General features: G+C 44.5%; 1 protein-coding gene across 1 annotated transcript in view; it reads left to right on the top strand.

Annotated features, from left to right (window-relative positions):
* The first annotated feature begins 14,541 nt into the window (after positions 1 to 14,541).
* The window catches only part of DUXB (double homeobox B), a 30,280-nt gene continuing 21,172 nt past the window's right edge, over positions 14,542 to 23,649 (top strand). Inside the window, exon 1 of the mRNA XM_064273499.1 lies at positions 14,542 to 14,783. Within this exon, the coding sequence (XP_064129569.1) occupies positions 14,542 to 14,783 (242 nt within the window). The remainder of the gene's footprint in view (positions 14,784 to 23,649) is intronic.

The raw sequence follows: 23,649 nt of genomic DNA on the forward strand, positions 1-23,649 counted from the left end.
AGAACCAGCTTACACTGGGCAGTGCTCAGCCCGCCCCACGGGACGCCCTCCGCGCTCTGCGCCAGCCCGACCTCCCACTCCTGCAGACCCCTGACCTGGACTCGGGCCACAGCAGCGGCCTGAGGAACAGCGGTGACTGCGGGCTGTGGGGAAGGAGCTGGAATTTCCCGGGCCAACTCTCGGGGAGCAGGCGCCAAGTACCGTGGCCAATGGCAAGTGAAAGCGCTGTTACTAGGCGGAACTCGGTATCCCGGCAACTTGCAGGCGGGAAATTGGTAAACTTGAGCTGTCAGAGACAGACAGCAATTTTAGCCAATGACTGCTTGCATCAGTGGAAGTGCGTTGGCCAATGGAAAACGTGAGTGTAGTATGGCAAATGAGGGCGACGCGGGAAAGATGAGTCAGGGAGACTACGTTAAGCAAATTTATTAAACCCACAGTTACCAGCAGGACACGCAGGGCCACAAGGGAGCACGGACTTCGCAGGGTGACAGCAATGGGAAGAGCAAGAGGGAGTGAGGAACCGTCGACAGCTGCCTTTATTGGGGTTTCAGGCTGGGGCTAAAAGGTTAGCTGTGCTTGTCTGTGGTTGGTAATCGTTTTTTTTTTTTTTAAAGTTCATGCCTAAGGGGTAGTAGCAGTTCCCCAGGAGATTATTAAATGAGGACCACATGAATAATGCTTGCCACCTAAGTGGTGGCGATGTTAAAGGTGTAGGGTAATGCCTGTGAGGCCCAGTGGGGGGCGGGGGGGGACTTTAAAGTTACTATTAAATAACGGAACCCTGGTGGCGCAGTGGTTAAGAGCTCGACTACTAACCAAAAGGTAGGCAGTTCAAATCCACCAGCCGTATCTTGGAAACCCTATGGGGCAGTTCTACTCTGCCACATAGGGCCCCTTTGAGTCGGAATCAACTCCATGGCAACAGGTCTTGGTCTCATTAGATAATATCCCCATGAGGCAGACCAATATCGTTCGAAAGCCCTTCTGTAACCGTGATGCCCAACTACTACGGGAAGGTGACGAACAGGCTAGAAACGGGTGGATTGAGTGGTATTTGCTCAAAAACTTTGGTAATGTTCGCTATGAGTCCGAATCGACTCGACGGCAGTGGGTTTGGTTTTTTTTTTTTTTTTTTGGAATGTTATAAAAGACATGACTGTCCTAAGCAGCGTCTTGTAACACAAGGGTTACCCAGCCTGAGCAGGTCCCTGGCTGTCACAAACAGTTTGCAATCGACTACTAAGCTAAAGGTAAAGATTACAGTCAAGATAACCCTGGGGGGCAGCTCTACTCTGTAACACACGGGGTCGGGGTCGCCATGAGTCAGAAACAGCTCAAGGGCAACGAGTTCAACCTAACAATAGTCAGACAGATGCTTTGGTAATAAGCAGAGATACGGAAGATCAGCAAGTATAGGTGTAGGGAGACAGGAGGACATGTACGGATTTTGGGTAGTGTTAATCAAGAAGGTCTTAAGAAGCAATGTTTAGCTTCCCAGAGGGGCTGTAAAGCATGGGGTGCCAAAAAGCAACCCGCTGGGCGTGTGCTCACAGCTGTCCAGAAAGGTTCCAGGGAGATAAGAATCATCTCAAGACACATGGCTATGAAACAGGCTGCTCGGTCATATTGAAAACCCCAATCAACACTTCTTCCCCCCGTCTTTGGTCTTTGTCTTGCTAACTGCAAGCTTGTTTTGAGCAGGAAGTCGCAGCAGGTAGTGGCTTTGTCCACTGACTAGCCCTAGTTACACCTTAAAGCATGCACAGATTGAAATCACATCCTTCAACTGACCCCCACACCCCGGGCCCCCAAATGTGGGCATGGGAGGGCTAAAGGCAGAAAGTTCCGGGTACCAAACCCGAGCCCCTGACGCCATTGGAAACGAAAAGCTCCCCAGCCCCCTTAGTCAGCGAGCACGTGGCCTTATGGCCACTAGACCCCTGAGCTCCTTGTATGTGCAGACAATAAACTTACCACTTTCTGTTTCCTTTGCAATCAGTGTCCATCTTATTTCAATCGGCTAATAAGACAGGACAAGAACCCGAGCACTGTTCGGTTACAGCTATCTCAGGGTAAAAACATTCTAGGAATCGAATTGGTCCCAACAGGTGCACAGAGCATCAGGATCAGGGATAGGGATTGAAAATGAATGGCCAAACAACGCATGCTTGGAAAGTCTGGTATAGAACTGAAAGGTAACCCTAGGGAAAAGTCAGTGGATAAAGTTGTGGTCAGTCTGGTCTTGGTCATTTCCAGTGGTGAACGCTTTGGCTGAGGCGATGTCATGTGCAATGATGTAATCTCTAATAATGAGCGAGCTCTTAGAGCTGGGAGGATATTGTCTCTTCTGTTGAGTCTGGGGGTGGAGCTATTTCAGGTGGGGAGAGCCCTCCAGGCAGCTAGCCAGGAAGAGTATTGAGGGAGAGGGGCAAGGCCATTAAGTGGTGGCCCTATGTAATGGCATTTCACTTTGGGCCCTGCGACTCCCGGAAGTGCAGAGACTTATAAGGCTAGAAGGTTTATGGGGGCACAGCGAGCAAATTGCTAGGCTGCTGCTTTTTGTGTTTCACTATCTGTTGGCATCCACCTGGAGTAGATGTTTTAAGAGTATTTATGTGCAAGGTTTATGGTAGCTCTGTGTTGCTATTTGCAACAATTAAATGTGTCACCTTCCAGGACTGTCTCTGGCTCTGTAATGTATACAAGTGTCTAGAGCTGTGGCTTAATCTGAGGGCAAGAAAGACAATCTAAGGGTTGAGATCCTTGTCAATTTTGTAGGGTTGTTGGATTAGTCCTGGATTGTTTCAGACAAGCATGTCAATTTTGCTAAAGAGTATTGAGTTGATGTTGCTCTGGCCTCAGGGATGGGCTATCCATGCTCGAAGACCTGCTGAGTGCACAAAATTTTAAATGGCCTCCAGACTTGTCCAATTTTTTCAATGCCTACAGGACTCCCATTTGCTGAACAGTTGAAGCAAACGGCTCTTGTAATAGTGAGTGCCTGGGGGTCTGCTAGCAGGCCCACCACCCAGGCTAGACAGACTAAGTAACCAAAGCCAAGGTGAACATCTGCATTTTATAATTTTTGTAGAGGTATGCCCTGTGGGAGACAGGAGTTGGACTACTACCAACAGTGAATTGTTTGGTTTGAGATATCATTCAAGCTTCCAGTTGAACACCATTCTCCTCTGGGCAGGCTGTGTTTCAACCACATCAGTTGGGGTTGTCATTTCTGTATGTGACTAACATCTAATCAGGTTATTTTCCCCTCAAAGCACAATGCACATGGTTCTGCTACTGGGTCTGAAGTGCAGAGAGTTGTGTGGACCCCTGTTCTTGCAGCTGGTACTCGTTGACCTAGCCCTGGGTGGCTAAGAATGAGAGGACCCAGCCCTGAGTGGTTAGGGATGAGATAGAAGGGCTACATGGGCAGCTGAAGTCTGAACTGGCAAGGGAAGGGAAACTAAGATTTCCAAACATGTTATCCCACATGCAATTTGGTACCATAGATGGATGATCTTAGTCTTCTTGGGCTGGTTTGTGCAATTGGCACTGTGAGCAGGATAGGACTGCTGATTGTACATTCCTGTATGCTTCCTGCAATAGGGAACTTCAAGAGATAAAGGCGCCACCATCACTGGTAGCTTGGTTTAAAAGACCATGCCAATTGTGACATCAAGGGGAATTTGTTTGCCCTCTGTAGTTTTGCCTGAGAGTCCTTGAAGTTTGAAAGTTTGCCCATCTTTGAATTTAGAGAGCTTTTCTCAAATAACAGTCACTTGGGCCCCAGTATCCAATAGGGCTATGAAATGTGGTCGATTGTGAGTTCCTTAACACACCACCAATGTTGTAAATGGGAGATTGTCCTCAAGGGCTGGGACAAGACCCAAGGACTTGCCGAATTCCTATGGTATAGGGTTGAGAGGCTGCCATTGTCTCCAGTCAGGATAGGGCATGGCTGGGCCCTTAAAACTAGGCTAGCCATTGGGGACATTAATCTGAGTAGAGAAAGCATGAGTATTATTATTTGGTGGCATTATGAGAGCTTGTAATTGTAGGAGAGCCTCCTTTAGTTCAGTCAATTTTAAGGGCAGGTTGGCTGATGATTAATTCATGGGACACTCCTAAAGCTCTCAGCTGCCAATACAAGGGTTGTTGGGGGTCCCATGGCACAGGTAGAGACTACCTCCAGGGCATTGAGGGAGCAGTGGGTGGCATGGGCATGGTAAGTGACCAGGGGAACCCACTGGGTCACTGACCAGTGGTAGGTTAATATTTGAGAATCAGGACGAGTGCCACCTTCATGCCTAGCAAGTAAGCCTACTCTGAGCATGGCCTCCACATAGTATGACCATGCCAATTAAATTAAGCAGGGTAGCTCTAAGTTGGGAGGACTCCTTGAATGAAGAATTCTCTGGATTCTGGGTCAAAAGAAGCTTCCTTTGGGTTAGAAATATGCTCAGGGTCACCCTTATCTGGGCATTCTGCAAATGATTGACATAGTCTGCCATACCAATCTTCCTTAGAAGGTCCCTGGCTTCATTAACTGAATGTCAGCTTTAGCTGTGATGACTGCAATGGAGAGGTGGGCTCTATTCCAGGCCAGAAAAATTCAGGTCAGAAGAGGAAGTGCTTCACCCTCTCAGCTCATGGACAAGGGTTCAGGCTCCTCATCTGAGACTTTAGTAACTTCCTCTAAAGGTTAAGTTTCTTTTCCCTGATGACCCCATCACTTAAGGGTGGCCACAGGGTTGATCAGGACACAAGATGTCATGTAAAAATCAGGCCCTTAAAGCAACTGGGTCCTTCAGAAGACTATACATTTTGGAGTCCTTAGTTATTCCAGCAAGCTGTCACATTTCAGCGGCAGTGAGCAAGAGCTCTGAGCTGATGGGAAAGACCCAGAGTAGCCAATTAGCATCTGTTTTCTGGTCTCTCTGGACAAAATCTTTTAACACTGTTTGGCTCTCCAGCCTAGTAAAGTTTTGTGTCTCAGTTTCTAATTCTTGTTTGTCTCCCAAGCTCTTAACCCACTGGATGGTTACCAGAAAGACAGCAGCCCCTCTCAGAGGTGGCTGCTTCCCTCTCTAAGGTGTCCCAGTCAACTTCACTGGGTCTATGGTAGCTGTGTCTTTGGTGGGGAGAGTATCTAGCCCTGAGATGGTAAGAGGAGAGCCTTAGCATGTTGATATACCACGGCACTAAGCAAGGTCCAGGCACATTGTGTGGGAGTCTCACATTTAGTCTTATTTAGTAATTGTGTTACTTCCTTCGGAGTTTTGGGAAAAGCTGAAATCAGATGCTCTTTTCCCTGGCCATTAAATTTTGGGCCACCTGTCTCCATGGATGAAAGCTTCAGTATCCCACTGAGTCTGGGAACAAAGAGTAATAGCAGCAAAGGGGGCAGCAAGGAGCAAAGAGCTTGCCTCAACATCGAAGGAGCCATGGAGGACTTCCCATGGAGGGGATGCCTGTCACCACGTGAACAGCTGCGATAGGACACAAGACTTCAGTCACCATGAGCAACATGCCACAGAAACCTCGAGAGGTCTCCCAGCTCCCGGCAGATTAGACTTTTGGCCTGGTGACAGCCCGTGTGACCACTTCCATCAACAGGGATGTCCCCTCTGTTTCCCCCAGTTGGGGAACTAGCCAATTGTTCTGGTCTCTAGCCTCTTGGTAGGCAGTGATAGGAATTAATTTTCCCACTTTCGCCCCACAAATGACCTCTGGCACAAGGGTCATGGTGAGTTCTGGGAGGGTGGACCCCACAATTTAAGGTAGCAAGTCTTCGTAAGACTCACAAAACACAACACAAAGCAGCACAAGATAAGATGCAAGTGCACCAGCCAGAAGCAGTGCCTTCCCAGGCAGTTTATCCTGCTTGGAACAGCCAATCTGCAAGCAAAGAACAGTCAGCCAAGGGCATTCCTTGTTTCCCTCTCACCATGACTACTCCACCCTGGGTAGTGAGTCTCAGAGACCAAGAAAAGTAAGTTAATTATACTCAGTTCCCAGAGGGGTACACAGCACACTACGAAGGGCTACACTGGAGCGCTTGGAGCCAACACAGGGCCTAGGAAACCAGAAAAGCAAGAGAGAGCAAGGCATTGAGGGCAGGTGCTTTCACTGGGGTTTCAGACTGGGGTTAATCAGTTAACAGTGCTTTTCTGTGGCTGGTTAGTTATTTTTTTAAAGTGCTCACCTGGGGAAAGTAGAGGGCATTCTCAAGATTATCAAAAGGGACCAAATGGCATTTACTTCTGTGGCCCAGAGGCTTGAGACGAGGGTGTGAGCTCAGCACAGTGAAGTACCAAAAATGATTTAAATTGTTAATACAATGATCTAATTGACATTTATAGAATGCTTCACCCAATAACAGCAAAGTACACGTTCTTTTCAACTTCCCATGGAAACTTAACAAGAGAGATGGTGTCCTGGCACACACATCAAGTCTCAATAAATTTGAAAGGATTTAATTCACACAAAGTATGTTTTCTGACAACAATGGAAGTTAGAAAACTACAACTGAAATATCCTTGGCAAATCCCCAAAGAGTTGGAAACTAAACACATTTCTAAATAAACCATGGGTCAGGAAGAAGTCAGAAGGGGGAATAAAAAGTAGTTTAAACTGCATAAAAATGAAAGCACATCATAACACAATTTGTGGCAAACAGCTAAAGAACTACTAGGATGGAAATTTGTAGCACTCCACATTTATTTTAAAAAAGAAGAAAGGTCTGAAATCAATGAGTTCGATTATACCTTGAAAAACTGGAAAATAAGAGAAACCCAAAGTAAGCACAAGAGAGGAAATTATAATAAAAGCAGAAATCAGTGAGACAGAAAACAGCTAAACATTAAATAAATGAAACTAAAAAATCGGCTCTTTGAGAAAATAAAAAAATGAATACACCTCCAAGCAGAATGGTGTATAGATTCAACAGTATCCCAATAAAAAATCCCAGCAGACTTTTTCAGTACAAAGTGGCAAGATGATTGTAAAATTTATATGGAAGTGCAAAGGACATAGAACAATGGTATTCACGTGGAAGTGATTTCGCCACCCAGAGGACATTTTGCAACATGTGGAGACCTTTTTGGTTGTCACGGGGGTGCTACTGGCATCTAGTGAATAGAGGACTTGGGTACTGCTAAATATCCTATAATATCTAGGACAGCTTCCCAAAACAAAGAATTAGCCTGTCCAAAATGTCAGTAGAGCCAAGGTTGAGAAATGATGACGAATAATATCCAAAAGAACAAAGTTGATTTCAAGACTTCTTATAAAGCTACACTGACCAAGACAATGTACAATTGGTGTAAATATAGACAAATATATCAGTGAAACAGAAGAGTGAGTGTAGAAATAGACCTACACATATAAGGGCAATTGATTTTCCACCAAGGTACCAAGGCTTTTTTTATGGGGAAAGGAGAATCTTTTCAACAAATAGTACTGGAACAATAAAACATCCATATATATATATATATATATATCTAAACCTGGACCCTCACTCACACCATATACAAAACTTAACTCAAATTGGATCACAGAATAAATTTAGGAGCTAAATTTATAAAAATTCTAACAGAAAATCTTAATGAACTTTGGATTGGCACACATTTCTTAAATGTGACACAAAAAGCACAAAGTATAAAAGAAAAAAATCAGTAAATTTGACTTCATCCATATATAGTTTATTTTGCTAGAAAAGGGGTCCAGTAAAACATTAACTGCAGCGTCCAAAGTCAGAGCCACACAGAGAGGGGGGACACCAAAGGTTAGAAGGGAAGCCCCCACTAGCCCTGAAATTCCTATTCTCCCAATCCCCTTGATGGAAAGACCACCCAGGGCAACCCCAATCCTTGCCCTGGGACCCTCCGTTGCCATGGAGATTAGCAATAGTGGCCTCTCTTCCATCCCCTACTCTACCAGGGCCTCAGTTTGCTCATCTTTGGAATGGGTGGATGTGTAAGTTGGATGGGTTTCTGAGGTCCCAATGCTTTCAGTGTATCTTTAGCACAGCAGGTGCATTATGTCCTTGGTGCAGGGTCACCGACTGGTGGCTAGGCTGCTAGATGCAAGGAATCCAGTGCCATGTGGAGTTCTGTATCGCCTGTCTGGAACCGTCTCAGTTCTGCCAGACAGCCAGGTCAGGGGCCTGGTTTAAGTGTCATGACAAGGCCCTGGCTCTGAGGCAAAGCCACATTCCTTGTAAAGACAAAGTACATTCCTGGGTGGAGCTGACAAATATGGAGACAACAGGCACCAGACCAGGGCGAAAGCTGTTTGATTTTGTGGTCAGACTTGGGGCAACCCCTCACTCCTGCCTTGGCCTGAAATCTTCTCCCCTACTTGTGCTGCTGGCCCTTTCGGAAATACCTGTTGAGAGAAGTTTTCTGTAACTGGTACCCAACCACATGACAACACTAGACACCATTCATCGGAGTCCAGGGGCCTGGGGACTGTAGGGATGGTGGCATATCTATGGCTGTGTGAACAAAAAAAAAACTGGTAGCTAGTTCAGACAGATAGGTAACTATAGAATAAAAGACCCAGAGCTGCAGATGGATCGATGGAGGAGAGGGATAGAGTTATACGTGGATTCATAGGAATTTACATAGGGCAGGACTATACCCACAGGTACAGGTAAATAAACCTACTCAGACACATGTATATAGAGCTATGTGTGTGTGCTGAGACACATGGACACGACTCAGTACAATCATCTACACAGGCCAGGGCAGCAGGTCATAAAAGGGTCCTTGTTCCCTAACACTCTGGGCGTCAGGCATGTGGTCCTGAGCTCTTTGTTCATTGAGGCTCACCAAGAGAACAGGGACTTTAGCAGTGCAGGGCTAGGCCTGGGGGAAGGGGGGCGTTCAGGTTGGTGTGAGAATCAGGAGCAGAACCCAGATCCCAGCCCAAATCCTCCATGTCCTCATCAAGCTACAGAATGAAGTCCAGTCTTGAGGCCCTCCGGGGCCTCCTTGCCTGCTCAGCCTCTTCTTATCTTTCCAGCCTCCCCCAAGATGCTTGTCGTACCAGTCCCACCTTGAACAATACCAAATAAGCATGCCCTGTCCCCTCTGGTTTGGCAGCTCCTCTTGGGGCCCTAGACAACCTAACCTGTCATCAGAAATAATTTCCAATCTTCATGGAATGACTGGACATAATCCTATGTCCTCCTATTGGAAAATCAGGGCCATGTTGAGCTTCTCTTAGTCCCCAGCACAGGGACTTGTAGCAGGGAAGTGGAAGGGGGCTGGGGAGAGGGTACCAGGTTAAACCCAGAGAGGCTCCCAGGGCAAAGACTGGTATCTGTCTGTATGCTAATGCTTTGCAAGGGGACAGGAAAACTTGTGGTGAGTCACTGCGCTGCTGATCTGGGAGAATTCGAGCCTGCCAGAGGCAACCATAGAGCAGGGACTCCCCCCAGGCTTGCCCAGCCCTGAACTACCCGGCTCCCCCAACGTGGAAAGTGGCCAAAACAATCAATATTTCCTGGGGTTGTTGGGCAGGAGGAGCAAGGCAGGGTCTCCTTCCCATGAATTAGAGACGCACCCTAGAGAGACTATCATAGTGGAGGCGTTAATTGGGAGTGGGAAAGGCCTTGCCGGGGGCCCCTGACTGGACCCTGAGGGTTTCAGGAATAAAGCAGGGAATCTGTTTCTCTGCTGTGGCTTTGGAAGGTCTCTTCTCTCCCTGGGGAGCTCGGCCCCACTCATTTGGGAGAATCAAACCTGCCTTAACCTGAGTTGGTTCATGGGTCCACTCCGCAGTTAAGATACAGAGCAAAGATCTCTCCTGCTATCCTTTTACAACCTATCTACCCATGCACCCACCTCCTCTCCTACCTACCCAGCCCCTCCCCTAACACTAAGCAACCACTAGTCTAGCCTCCATTTCTAAAATGTTACCATGCCGAAAATGTTACGAAGATGGAATCATATAAGTAATCTTTTTGTACTAGTTTTTTTTTTTTAATTTCAGCATAATTCCATAGAGATCCATCCATATCACTCCATGTATAAATAGTTCATTCCTTTTTATTGCTGAGGACTCTTCGATAATATACACTATAGTTTAACCATTCACCTGTATAAGGACATCTAGACTGATTCCCTCTTTTGGTTATCACAAGTAAAGCTGCTGTGTACATTTGGGTACAAGTTTTTATGTGATCATACCTCTTAAAGAAAGCACAGGTGAGAGGAAACACAGAGAAGGTGCTCGAATAGCATTGCTTGAGCCCAAGGTACAGTTCTACATGAAATCATCTATACCCCATTCAACTTCTTGGTTACCATGAGGTTTACATTACTTGATTTACATTACTAAATATTACTAACACATCAGGTTCTGACAGAGGGTCATTTTATCCATCTATGCCCTGAAAACCACAACAACATACTTGTTTAAGAAGGGACAGTTGGTTGGCCCCTAGAGACCTGTGCAAAATTGCAGCAACTGAAGTCTCTTATATCTAACACGGGAGGAAGGATATTATCACGTTTTGTTCACCGTTCTATCTTCAGCTTCTCAAAGTATCTGGTACAAAGTAAATGCTTACTATGTATTTGTTTAAATGGTTGGTGCATTAGGAATGAATGGATGGATGGATAGGTGACATGTGTAGGGACGTATGTGTGTCTAGCACAATGGGAGAGGAAAGGTAAATGCACAAGAGTGTACAAGATCTTGTATGTTAAACTGAGAGGTTGCACCTGCTTCTCTTTTTCAGTATTTCTCAAAGTGGGTTCCAAAGAATATTCCCAGTTTTGTGAGATGGTCCTATGGCTAAATTAGTATGAGAGTCACTTTGAATTGTACCCCAGTAGCAATTGTGCACTGTTAGGATAGCTTCTTCTGGATGCTCCCCAAGCTTTGATACAGCTCCCTTCTAGCCTCATAGAGTATCATGTGGGTCCCCAAGGGACCGGAGGGCAAGGTCTGCCAAAGTCAGAAACAAGAGAAGATGAAGAACAAAGTGTTAAGTTGACTGAAATACTGGGACTGTGGGTTCTTATTGTGATGATGAAAATATTTTAAAATATATGTTTATTGATTTTGCCACACAGTAAATTTACTAAAATCATTGGTATGCTTGGAAGGGGTGAATTTTTAATAAGTAAAATGTACCTTAAAAATATAGTTTAATAAACCTGTGCTCATCCAAAGACTTCACCAAAAGAGTAAAAAGACTACCTACAGACTGGGTAAAAGTTTTTAGCTATGACATTTCTGATCAGTGCCTGATCTCTAAAATCTACATGATACTGCAAAAACTCAACTGCAAAAAGACAAATAACCCAATTAAAAAATGGGCAAAAGATATGAATAGACACTTCACTAAAGAAGACATTCAGGTAGCTAACAGATATATGAGGAAATGTTCACGATGATCATTAGCCATTAGAGAAATGCAGATCAAAACTACAATGAGATTTCATCTCACTCCAACAAGGCTGGCATTAATCCAAAAAACACAAAATAATAAATGTTGGAGAGGCTGTGGAGAGACTGGAACACTTCTACACTGCTGGTGGCAATGTCAAATGGTACAGCCACTTTGGAAATTGATTTGGCACTTCCTTAAAAGCTAGAAATAGAACTACCATATGATCCAGCAATCCCACTCCTTGGAATATATCCTAGAGAAATAAGAGCCTTCACACGAACAGATATATGCACTCCCATGTTTATTGCAGCACTGTTTACAATAGCAAAAAGATGGAAGCAACCAAGGCGCCATCAACAGATGAATGGATAAATAAATTATGGTGCATTCACACAATGGAATACTATGCATCGATAAAGAACAGTGAGGAATCTGTGAAACATTTCATAACATGGAGGAACCTGGAAGGCATTATGCTGAGTGAAATTAGTCAGTTGCAAAAGGACAAATATTGTATAAGACCACTATTATAAGAACTTGAGAAATAGTTTAAACTGAGAAGAAAACATTCTTTTGTGGTTATGAGAGTGGGTAGGGAGGGAGGGTGGGGGAGGGGCATTCACTCATTAGATAGTAGATAAGAGCTACTTTAGGTGAAGGAAAAGACAGCACACAGTACAGGAGAGGTCAGCACAATTGGACTAAACCCAAAGCAAAGAAGTTTCCTCAATAAACTGAATGCTTCGAAGGCCAGTGTAGCAGGGGCAGGGGTCTGGGGACCATGGTTTCGGGGGACATCTAAGTCAATTGGCATAATAAAATCTATTAAGAAAACATTCTACATCCCACTTTGAAGAGTGGCGTCTCGGGTCTTAAACCCTAGCAAGCAGCCATCTAAGATGCATCAATTGGTCTCAACCCACCTGGATCAGAGGAGAATGAAGAACACCAAGGACACAAGGCAATTACAAGCCCAAGAGACAGAAAGGGCCACATGAACCAGAGACTACATCATCCTGAGACCAGAAGAACTAGATGGTGCCCAGCTACAACCGATGACTGCCCTGACAGGGAACACAACAGAGAACTCCTGAGGGGGCAGGAGAGCAGTGGGATGCAGACCCCAAATTCTCATAAGACCAGACTTAATGGTCTGACTGAGACTGGAAGGACCCCACTGGTCATTGCCCCCAGACCTTCTGTTGCCCCAGGACAGGACCTATTCCCGAAGCCAACTCTTCAGACATGGATTGGACTGGACAATGGGTTGGAGAGGGATGCTGGTGAGGAGTGAGCTTCTTGGATCAGGTGGACACTTGAGACTATGTTGGCATCTCCTGCCTGGAGGGGAGATGAGAGGGTGGAGGGGGTTAGAAGCTGGCGAAATGGACACGAAAAGAGAGAGTGGAGGGAGAGAGCAGGCTGTCTCATCAGGGGGAGAGTAATTGGGAGTGTGTAGCAAGGTGTATACGGGTTTTTGGGTGAGAGACTGACTTGATTTGTAAACTTTCACTTAAAGCACAATAAAAATTATTAAAAAAAATATATATATATATAGTTTAAAAACAAAAGAGCATTAGCCAGGGTTTACTGTACCTATCCCCTACCTCCACCTCCAATAGGGGTCCTGCCATAGTTGCTAGCCATTGTTTCGTTTCAGGCAGAATGGTCTCAGTGTTGTCGGAAGTCTGCTGTGGTCAGCATAGTACTGAACGTGAAGCAACCCCATATGGCTCATTGAGCCGTGGAGTTTGTGTTGGTGTCTGTGATGCCTGTGTCCTGTCGATCCCAGAGACACAGAGGTAGGAAGTGGAAGCACTTCTAAGGGACCATTTGACGAGGCCCAGATCTGTGGATTACTGTGTGTGATGGTGATATTGATGATCACCATCAAGCTTGTCGTAACTAGGATCCAACTTCATTGAAGTAGAGAAAAACTGACCACTAGAGTGTCTGTCCTTCTATAGGAAAGACCACTCATTTTTGAGAAGCTTGATATTTTCAAGCCTTGAGTCAACTTCGATGGCAAACCCTCTAGAGAACACAGTAGCAATATGAAAATTGGAGGCCATAAATGAAAAACTAGAAAAACCCAACTCTTTTCGTGGACATAAAATGGACACTTTCCAAAAACTACTAAAAGAGGACAAATCTCAAGATTTAAAACAAGTTGAGCTGACATTTCCAGATAGATCCAGTCTTTATAAGATACATGAGATTACATTCAAAAGTAAGTAGCTGCCACTAAAACATCCTTCAAAAGCCACCAGAAAAAAAACAAAGAGCTTCAGAGAGCTCTAAAATAAACTTTGGGGAAAAATTCTGATCTTCAGAGAAGCATAAAGCTGCTTTTATGAGAAACTGAACGAATGTACAAGACAAGTGAGTAATACACTGATTATACAGAAGAAAAAATATTAGAAAACTCTAAAGAAAGGCAGATCAAGTCCTTGAGTGAACACCTGGAGAAGATGAGACATTGGGCTGCTGCTCTTGGATGTGACATGGATGGTGGGAACTTGGAAGTGGATGTAACAAATTCATCAGAAAATGGAGACCCCATAGAAGATGAATCAAAGGGAATTTTGCAGATACTGGTTGATGGGGCTGAGTTAAATACCTATTTCAAAACTCTTGAAAAAGAAGAAAACCAAAGAATATGAAATAATTGATGCCCTTAAAATTTATATGAAAAGTGTCCAAACAGGGAAAGTTTTTACTGAAGTCACAACAAACACAGTTAGAAAGGTTGAGGCAACAGCTTCAGGGGAAACTTTCAGTCCTCCCTGAACTACATCAAGGAAGAAAATAATTATTTTCACCAGCTATCTGATTAGGGAGAATGTGCCCTGCAAAGGTACCGGAGAGCCTTTCAGAAGCAGACAATAAGATCAACCATGCATGCAGAGTGCTGGACACCCATAAAATACAAGCCAAAATTCTTTCAGAAAAAAATTCAAAAGAATCTCCGGCTATTATCAAGGCCAGCTTATTTCTCATGACAGAAAAGCCCATGACGATGAGCTGAGGGCTCTGTTGGCTGACAGACACCACCATAACTTAAGGAGAGAAAAAGCACACCTTGTTGAGGAAGAATAGAAAGGTTTTGAAAAGTATCCTTATGTCCCTGAATGGCAAATGGGGCATTTGGCAGAGGACCACCAGGAAATTTTCTGGATGACCAGATCCCCATGGAAAGAGGAGCATCGGATAACAATGAGGTGAAGATCCAGTGCCCAGAGCTCAGTGTGGCACAGATGCCACTGTCCCAGGACCAGGACCCCAAGACAGCAAGCACTCCTTTAGGTCTGTGCCATCTAACACAGCAGATCCTCCACAAGAGCAAGAGAGAGCAAGTCCTGGTGCTCCTGAAGTGAGTTGTGGCTCAGGACTTTCCTTTGATTCAACACTCCCAACTCAACAGGGCGCTGTTGGCTCAAGCTCCAGTCCTTCACATAGTACTCAATGTGTCCCCTTATCAGAGGTCAAATATTCCAGAGAAATCTCAGGGAGCAGCTCCTAAGAAGATAACTTTCAGGTCTTCCCTCTATTTCCAAAAGGGAGCAAGAAACTGCTCAGAAATCTTCTCCACCAAAGGGCTTTCCTGATCTGACACATCCTCCACTGGCCACAAGAAGTATCTCGATACCAAGGGCTGTCCACACAGCCTGAACACAGAAATGGATCAGCTCCAAGGTGACCCTAGGTTCCACAGAGCCTACTTCTGCAGATCCAAAACCACAGCAAGATGTTTTCTTAGTACTAAAATAATCTGGATTTTTTCTTATTTTTAGTTTCATTGCTATTAAGTGATTATATAACGGCTCAAGTATGGTAGGATTATAATTAATAATAATTTGTGTAACTGTAGATTATTTCAATGTAACTCTGATAAATTAATTATTTCCACCTTTCCCTATTTGTAGTGTAAGTACAGATTTTTGTTCTTTTTAACGTCGTCTAAAATAATAAAGCAACTGCTTTAGTTTTACTTCTAAAATAATTTTTCTCTTCTGGTTTAATGGCCCTTGTTTAAGCGATTATACAATATCTCAAATGGAGACCTGATAGGATTATAATTTTTAGGGTTGTGTTTTATAAATGTACATCATATAAATGTGAGTTACATTTAACCCTGAGGCCACAAGCTGCCTCACATACCTCAGCCTAAACTTTTAGGGACATTCACTGGCAAGCAACCTTAACCTTAACTCTGAAAAATGCCCCAAGTGAGCCCTGAATAAGTTCACGGGTCAAAACCAGCACTCTTCCCTCAGGAATAGTCTAAGTGAAAATTATGAAGGTGACAAAGATTTTCAGGACTCCTGATTCCCTTCCCTATTCCATGTTCTTCACAAGCCTGAACTTGGGGTTGGAAAAGACCTCAGAGGCCAAGATGTCAACCCTCGTGCCCCTTCCCCTCTCTGGACTGACCCAGTTTTACAACTGTGCAGCCAGTGTCTACATTTGAAAAACAAATGAGATCATGAATCTATGCTGCTCAAAGCCATCCAAGGCCTCCAAACCACACAGAGACTCAAATCTGTCCTCACAATTATGCCCCACAAGACTGTACATGCCCTGGTCCTCCTGTGTTTATGTGTGTCCAAGCCCCTCCTATCTTGCCACTGACCTTCCTTCTGTTCCATTAACATGTCAGGCTCCCTTTGTCTCAAGGTTTTGCGCTGGGTATTTCCCTTTGCCCAGAATAACTCCCCCAAATATGTGTGTGGCTGCCTCCTGTACTTAGATAACAACTCCGTCCTGTCTTCTTAAAGAGGACTTTCCTGCCCCCTGCAGACAAGTGGTGGCACTGCCTCTATCCCTCTCTATTCCTTTGTTCTGTTTATAGCTTCATAGCACTCATCCTCCCAGAAATCATTTTACTTCCATGTTTATTCCACATGTCTTACCTGTATCTCCCTCTGAAGTGAAGGGCCATGAGGGCAGGGACTTGGTCTTATATACCACTGACCCATTTCCTGTCTAGCATGTGACAGGCACTCATTAAGGATTTGGGGACTTGAGCAAGAAGTGAGCAAGTGAATCCAGTGCAAAGAACTTCTGAGATCTCAGACCTGCCCAAACATCAGAGTAGGGCTGTCCAGGGCCACCCAGTGCAAGATGCACACCTGAGGGGGCCTCTGCAGAGCCTACCTTGTCCCAGGTTCTCCCATTGCCTGCACATTCCCTGAGGAACACACAGGATTCATCCTAAAGACTGCTCACTCCTTGCCAGGGAGTTCTAAAGAGTTCACATTAATGTGGGTCATATGAACGGCAGGGGAAGGTGACAAAGTTTTTACAACATTCCCTTCCCTGTTCTGTTTCCTTCACCTCCCTGTCTCCAACACAAGCCTGGACTTGGGGTTGGAAAGGACCTCAGACTTCCAGCTGTCAACCTTCGCCTCTCTGTCTTCCACCTCCACCCCTCAGCCACTGCCTGCACAACCCAGTGACAGTTGATGACCATGGACAATTAGAACTCTCCCCTCCATCAAGGCAGGGCAAGGGCACCTGACCCAGGAGACAGAAGGCCCCAGTATAGGCCTCTATTGCTCTAACTTGACCTTGGAAACCTGGACTCTCTGGGTCTCAGTTTCCTTTTACCCCTGCCCACATGACATAGAGCTGTGAGACTTAAGCTGAGTCTTGGGTTTCCCAAGTGTCCTTCAATTCAGAACCCGCTGTGGGAAGCACAGCCAGATTTGTGAGGAATGCAAGAGTTTGCAGGCAGGGACTCTCCTGTTCCCTCTTCCCAAAAAATGACAGGCCCATCCCACAGGTATCTGGCAGTGTTTATCTTTCCCTGTCCCAAACCTGTTGTGGTATTGTCAGGCCCCTCCCTAAGCCTGAATCTGGACCCTGAACCCCAGCAGTGCCTTTTCCTACTCAAGTCCAAGTGCTTTTAGTCACCATTGTCCAAGTTGCCATCATCGATCCTGAATGGCTACCACAGTCTCCTGCCCGTCTCACCTATATAAACATGCATCCAGCATAACCTTTCAAGAAACACATACATGAGATCCTGAGACCACACTGCCCAAAGCCCTCCAATGCCTCAAATCACACAGAGACTCAAACCTATGCTCCCAACTGTGGCCCATGAGGCTGTACATGCCCTGGTCTTTGTGTGTGTCTGTCCAAGCCTCTCCTATCTGACCACTGACCTAACTTCCATTTCCTTAACACATCAACCTCCCCTTGTCTCAGCCTCTCACTATGTTTTTTGCAAAGAATGCTCTTCTCCCCCAGATATGGGTAAGGCTGCTTCCTTCAGTTAGATACAGCTCTGTCCTTGTCTTCTTAAAGAGGCCTTTCCTACCACCATGAACTAGTAAGTGCCTGCCACCTTTGTATCCCTCTGTATTCCTTTGTCCTATTTAGCTGCCTCATAGCACTCATTCTTTCTGAAATTATTTTATTGCCATGTTTATTCCCCACATATTGTAGACATCTCCCTCTGAACGGTAAAGGTCATGAGGGCAGTTTATTCACCCCACCGTCCCCATCTCCTGTCTAGTATGTGACAGGCACTCATTAAGGATTTGGGGACCTGAGCAAGAAGTAAGCAAGAGAATCCAGTGCAAAGAACTTCTGAGATCTCAGACCTGCCCAAACATCAGAGTAGCGTTGCCCAGGGCTGCCCAGTGCAAGGTGCACATGCCTGAGCGGAGCTCTGCAGAGCCTGCCTTGACCCAGGTGCTCTTCACAGCCTGCACATTCCCTGGGAAACCCTGGCTTTGTCCGAGAGAATGCTTCACCACCATGTGTAGGTTTCTCAGAGGATCCTGTCTGGCTACCTTCTGCCAGTGAGTCTTAAGGCTCCACATTAATGTGAATCAAGGAAATGGCCAGAAAGCCAAGGTTGTGGAAAAAGAGGAAGGAGATGCTTAGGAAAGAGAAATGGTCAGGTGGCCAATTGCCTCCTGTATCATATTATTGGTCCAGAAAAGAGCTTCGGTGTTGTTTTGTTAAAGGAAAAACCACTGGACCTCAGGGACCCAGATTATTTCACTGGAATGGATCATCTCAAGCAAACAGGCAGCAATGTGCAAGCATTTAACAAACATTTGTGGGACACAGAGTGCCATATAAATTTCCACACCATGTTTTTGTTTATCCCATATAACTTCCCATGTGACTACCCTCTAGTACAGGGATTACAATTCAGGCATCATGAAACAAAGCTTCAAATCACACAGTATTGACAGTTGGAAGAGAGCTCAGGTCCTGAAGCCAGACCGCCTGGGGACAAATCTCACCTCTGCACCTTCCTACCTGTGTACTTTGAACATGTTACTTAGCATTTTCATCCTTTGCTTCCTCATCTCTAAAATAAATGAGGGTTGTTCAAGTTAAATGAAATGAATTCATGTAAAATTCTTAGCACATGGTAACCTTCACGTAAGTTGCTCTTTTTTTATTATCACTCTTGTGACAAACCTGACACTGAACCTGGGATCCTCTACCTCTAAATCTCATTCGCCTTCCACTGTGAAAAGCTGTTTTGCCTGTGTTTAAGCTTTGCTTAGCTGGTGGGCTGCATCCAGATGTAAAAGTATAAAGACCTTTCAAGAGGGAAATGTGTCAATCACTTGAGAAAACATCCCCAGCTAATGTGAATTGGCATTGGCTGTGGTCAGATATGTGCAGGTTGACAGCGTATAAGCAGCTTTCGAGAGGAAGATCCAAGTATCAGTGGGTGCAGGTAAGAGAACAGCCCCTGAGACTGTAGAGGTAGAGGGGGCGCACTTTGGATTCAATGCGAGTCGTAGAAAAATGGTGAGGAAACCACTCACACAAACAGTCCCAATTACAGGCCCAAAGGGATACCTCCTGGATGCAGACAAGATATTTTGAGCTCACTATAAGAATAAATATCAGTGGCTAGCTTAGCTAATATTGTAAATAACCATTTGGAGACCTCTCAGTGATAATAGCTAAACCCTGTGAGTGCTCCCTCCGTTCCTGCACTTGCATCCTGTAACATCCTCATATCACCATCATTGGAATCTGAACCTCTTTTCACGTTCAGAGTGTGATGATGTGCAGGCCTCATTACTGGCCATTGGTGACCAGTCATTGATCTATGAAGAAACTCGGCATGATTATAATTCTTATATAATGTTCTATAGCTGTAGATTATCCAATATGACTCTTACTAAGTGCATTCATGTTATTCTATTTAGGTAGTGTAGTGGCAGTATTTTATTATTGTTAAGAAGTTCACTAAAATAATCCAAAAACAAACCAAGAATTTTTTCTTCTAATTTTTTTCCTTTTGTTTCACTGCTATTAAGTGGTTATACAACACTGCCAACAGAGACTGATAGCATAATATTTAGGATGGCATTTTATAAATGACATTATAAAGATGTCAGTCTTATTAGTAAATTGTTTCTCTTATTTGATTTCTAGGTGGAGCAAGGAAAATATTTTGGTCATTGCCAAAGAGTCCTTTCCACTATGCCAGAAACAGAAAGCCTTTCTCTTTTAATGTAATTTTGAAATTTCTCTCATTTGGTTTCAAAGCTGTAGTTCAGTGATTATAAAATTACTGAAATCAAAACTCAATCAAATTAAAAATCTAAGGATGATGTTTTACAAGTATTATTTACATATTTGGAAGTGAAATTTCTGAGTGCATTGTTTCCTTTCTCTCTTTTTTCTAGACAGTATTTCCATTGGGATTGTTTAAATAAACAAGGCCCCATAACAAGAACTCTAAAGAGAATTTTCCCTGAGTGGTCTCACAACTAGAGAAAGTTAAACACAAAGTTGTAACGCTAATATGTTTAAATATATTTGGGGTTCTTTAAAATAATTTTGTGAAACATTTATATGGCCAGACATACCTTCCTTCAATATTCATCATATATGATTGTGTGTTAACGGCTCCTAGGACACCTGCCCCAATGGATTCCACCACCTTCATCCTTAGAACTGAGCTCTGGACAAAGATTAGCAGTTCAGAGTGGGAATTTTCCTCTAGGGACCACCCACCTTCCCACACTCATTTCTTTAAGGCAATGTTCTCCACCTGCCCTACCACCACCACCACCATGACCCTGTAACACATCCCAGAACCAGTCTTCCAAGCAGCACATTTCAGCGAAGGTAGACAGAGATGAAATGGGTTCCTTGGGATGCAGAAGAGGGAATGTGAACTCAGATTAAACCCCAAGACCACAAAAGGCCTTACCCTCCCTCAAGGTAAACTCCCTAGGACAATCACTAAAAGACAACCTTAACTCTGAAAGTTGCTCTGGGTGGGCCCTGACTGGTTTACAGGTCAAAACCACCACTCTTCTGCCAGGGCCAGCTCAAGGCAAAATTATGATTGTGGGAAAGATTCCTCAAAACCTCCTGATTTCTTGCCCTGTTCTATGTCCTTTCCCTCTCCTTCCTCATCAGAAGCCTGGACTTAGGGTTGGAAAGGACCTCAGAGGCCAACCTGTCAACCTCCCCCCTCCCAGGCTGCCAACTCCATCCCTCAGCCACTGGCTGACCACCTCAGTGGCAGTTGGAGCTGATGACCATGGACAGTTTAGAACTCTGCTGTCTATCAAATCAGGGTTTCCTAATGTTCCGTTAACACGTCCAGGTCACTATTTTCTTAGTGTCTTGGACTGGCTATTTCCTCTGCCATGACTGCTTTTCCCCAGATATGCGTGTGGCTGCCCCCTGCATTTACATACCAACTCTATCCTGTCTTTTTCAAGTGGCCTTTCCTGGCCACCATAGGCTAGTTACTGTGCCCTGTGTATTCCTCTGTTATTTTTTTCCTATTTATTGCCTCATAGCATTCATCCTCTTGGAAATCATTTTATTTCCTTGTTTATTCCCCATGTATTGCTGGCATTTCCCTCTGAAGTGTAACGGCCACGAAAGCAGAGTGTTTAGTTTATTCATCACTGACCCCATCTCCTATTACATGACAGGCACTCATTAAGAACTTGGGAACCTGAGCAAGAAATGAGCAAGTGAATGCAGTGGGAGGAAATTCTGAGATCTCAGATCTGTCCAAACATCAGAGTAGGGCTGTCCAGGCTCCCCAATGTGAGTGCCACATACCTGTGGGTGACTCTACAGAGCTACCTTGACATAGGCATTCCCCACTGCCAGTACATTCCCTGAGGAATCTTGGCTTTTTTCTAGAGAATGCTCTACCCTATGGGTGGGTTATAGGTCAATCCCTTTACGCTGAGTCCAAAGACTCCACATTGACATGGGCTAAGGATTATTTCTCAGAAATTAATAAAGTATGTGCTAGGACGGATGCAGTGTCAGAGATATGAAGAGGTGATATGACATAAAAGCTGGTAGTAAAGGAAATCTTAAGGTCTGAATACCATTAGGAAGTTTCTGGCTGTTTATATCTAGGTTTTCTAGGTTTTAGCCTAAAGTAATAGTTACCCATATTGTCTTCCAGTTCATTAGCTCTTCAGCCATGGCAACTTAACAAAACTGTTGATGAGAAGAATTTTCTGATGCTGCACAACACATGTCTATTAAACAGTTCTGAAAAGCATCCCTGAAATGAATGAGAAGAAGTAGATTTCTATGTATCAATTTCCACTGTATTTAATAAAGTTAATGTTCTTGGGGGTTTCACATTTTGTTGTGAACTTCTTAGTTAAGTATTAGAAATAAAATGATAAACTTTGGGTCTCTGGTTCATGATTACAAGATTCATTCTTACCTATGATGTTCTGTAGGGCTGACACTCCTACAGAAAAATTTCCTATGGGTGTGCAATATTTCTTGAAGAAACTAACTTTGCCCTTCCTATTTGGGGATCTGAGGGCTTTGTTCTTCTCCAAGAGGTCATACCTTCTTCTGGTTTCAAGATTCTCTTTAATTTTACTTAAGGAAAGGAATACAAGCTGTTAGTAGTTACTAAAAGTTTATCAAATGAATGTGCCCACAAATGTACTTGCACACACACACTCTTATTGGATCCAATATGCACATTGTACTGTGTTTCATCAGGCATGCTTTAAACATTGATTTCAGAGTAAGACCCAAAGTTGTTTTGTTCTCAATTGAAGTACCTTTTCAGTTCCATGAATGTTTCATACAAGATGCTTTCCATGATGGAAATGTCTATTCCATATCAGTTTCACTTCCTCTTTGTCCCATAGAGCAGCCACTGTGGCATATGATGTGGGGTCACCACTGCTTAGCCTTTCCTGCTCCCTGGCCATCTCCAAGTTAGCATCTGGCAGTGAGGGAGACTCAACACTTTCCAGCCCTAAGTCCTGTGGGCTAACATTTAAGCAGTTTCTGGAACTGAGTTGGTTGATGTGCAAGGAGGTAGCAGTGAGTGGAACAGAGTGGGTAGAGGGAAGGAAAGTGACATTTTCCTGATGGAGAGAGAGTCAGGCTCAGACATCAGGAGAGACTGGGTAGGGAGTGGCCCTAAGGGGAATGGCCCAGGGCTCCCTGGCTGCCTGGACACTGGCTCTTTCCTTTGCTGAAATTCCTTATTCCACCAGCCCAGGTTTCCTCCCTACTCCCCACCTGTGGCTCCATTATTTTCTGACAGATTTTTCTCTTCTGTTTTTACCCTATATCCAGAGTCCAGAGCTGACACCATGGCCCCAGCAAATGGGCTGCAGTTCTCCAGCTCCCGTCCTGACCCCACTTCTCATTGAAATGTTTATTAATTGGAAAAGCAGCCCCTGGTATCCAAGAGCAACCTTAACACCCTCAGCCTCAGCTAGGTCTTAGTGTTCTCTGAAGAAAATTGACAGTTTCAAAGCCTACTGACATCAGACAAGGCTACTCGGTGGTCGATCAAAACATAAACAAGACCGCTTTGTAATCATGTCTGAACACAGACAAAATTTGAACATCTAAGCCACCATCCTCCTTACCCAGCCAAAATGAGTGACTTTTGCTTCTTTACCAATTACAGCTATATCCCTGTTCTAGTCTCTCTCCCTACAGACTTATTTGGATACCTATTCAGAGCCCTGGTGGCACAGTGGTTAACCACTTGGCTGCTAACCAAAAGGTTGGTGGTTCAAACCCACCAGCCTCTCCATGGGAGAAAGATGTGGCTATCTCCTTTAGTAGAGGTTACAGCCTTAGAAACCCTGTGGGGCAGTTCCGCTCTGTCCTATAGGGTCGCTATGAGTTGGAATTGGCTCGACAGCATCGGATTAATCAGAGAATTATCCTAGACTCATGACAACACACAATCCAAAACAAACCTCCTCTTCTATCAACCC

This window comes from Loxodonta africana, chromosome 21 (assembly GCF_030014295.1).
Source record: "Loxodonta africana isolate mLoxAfr1 chromosome 21, mLoxAfr1.hap2, whole genome shotgun sequence".
Classification (NCBI taxonomy): Eukaryota; Metazoa; Chordata; class Mammalia; order Proboscidea; family Elephantidae; genus Loxodonta; species Loxodonta africana.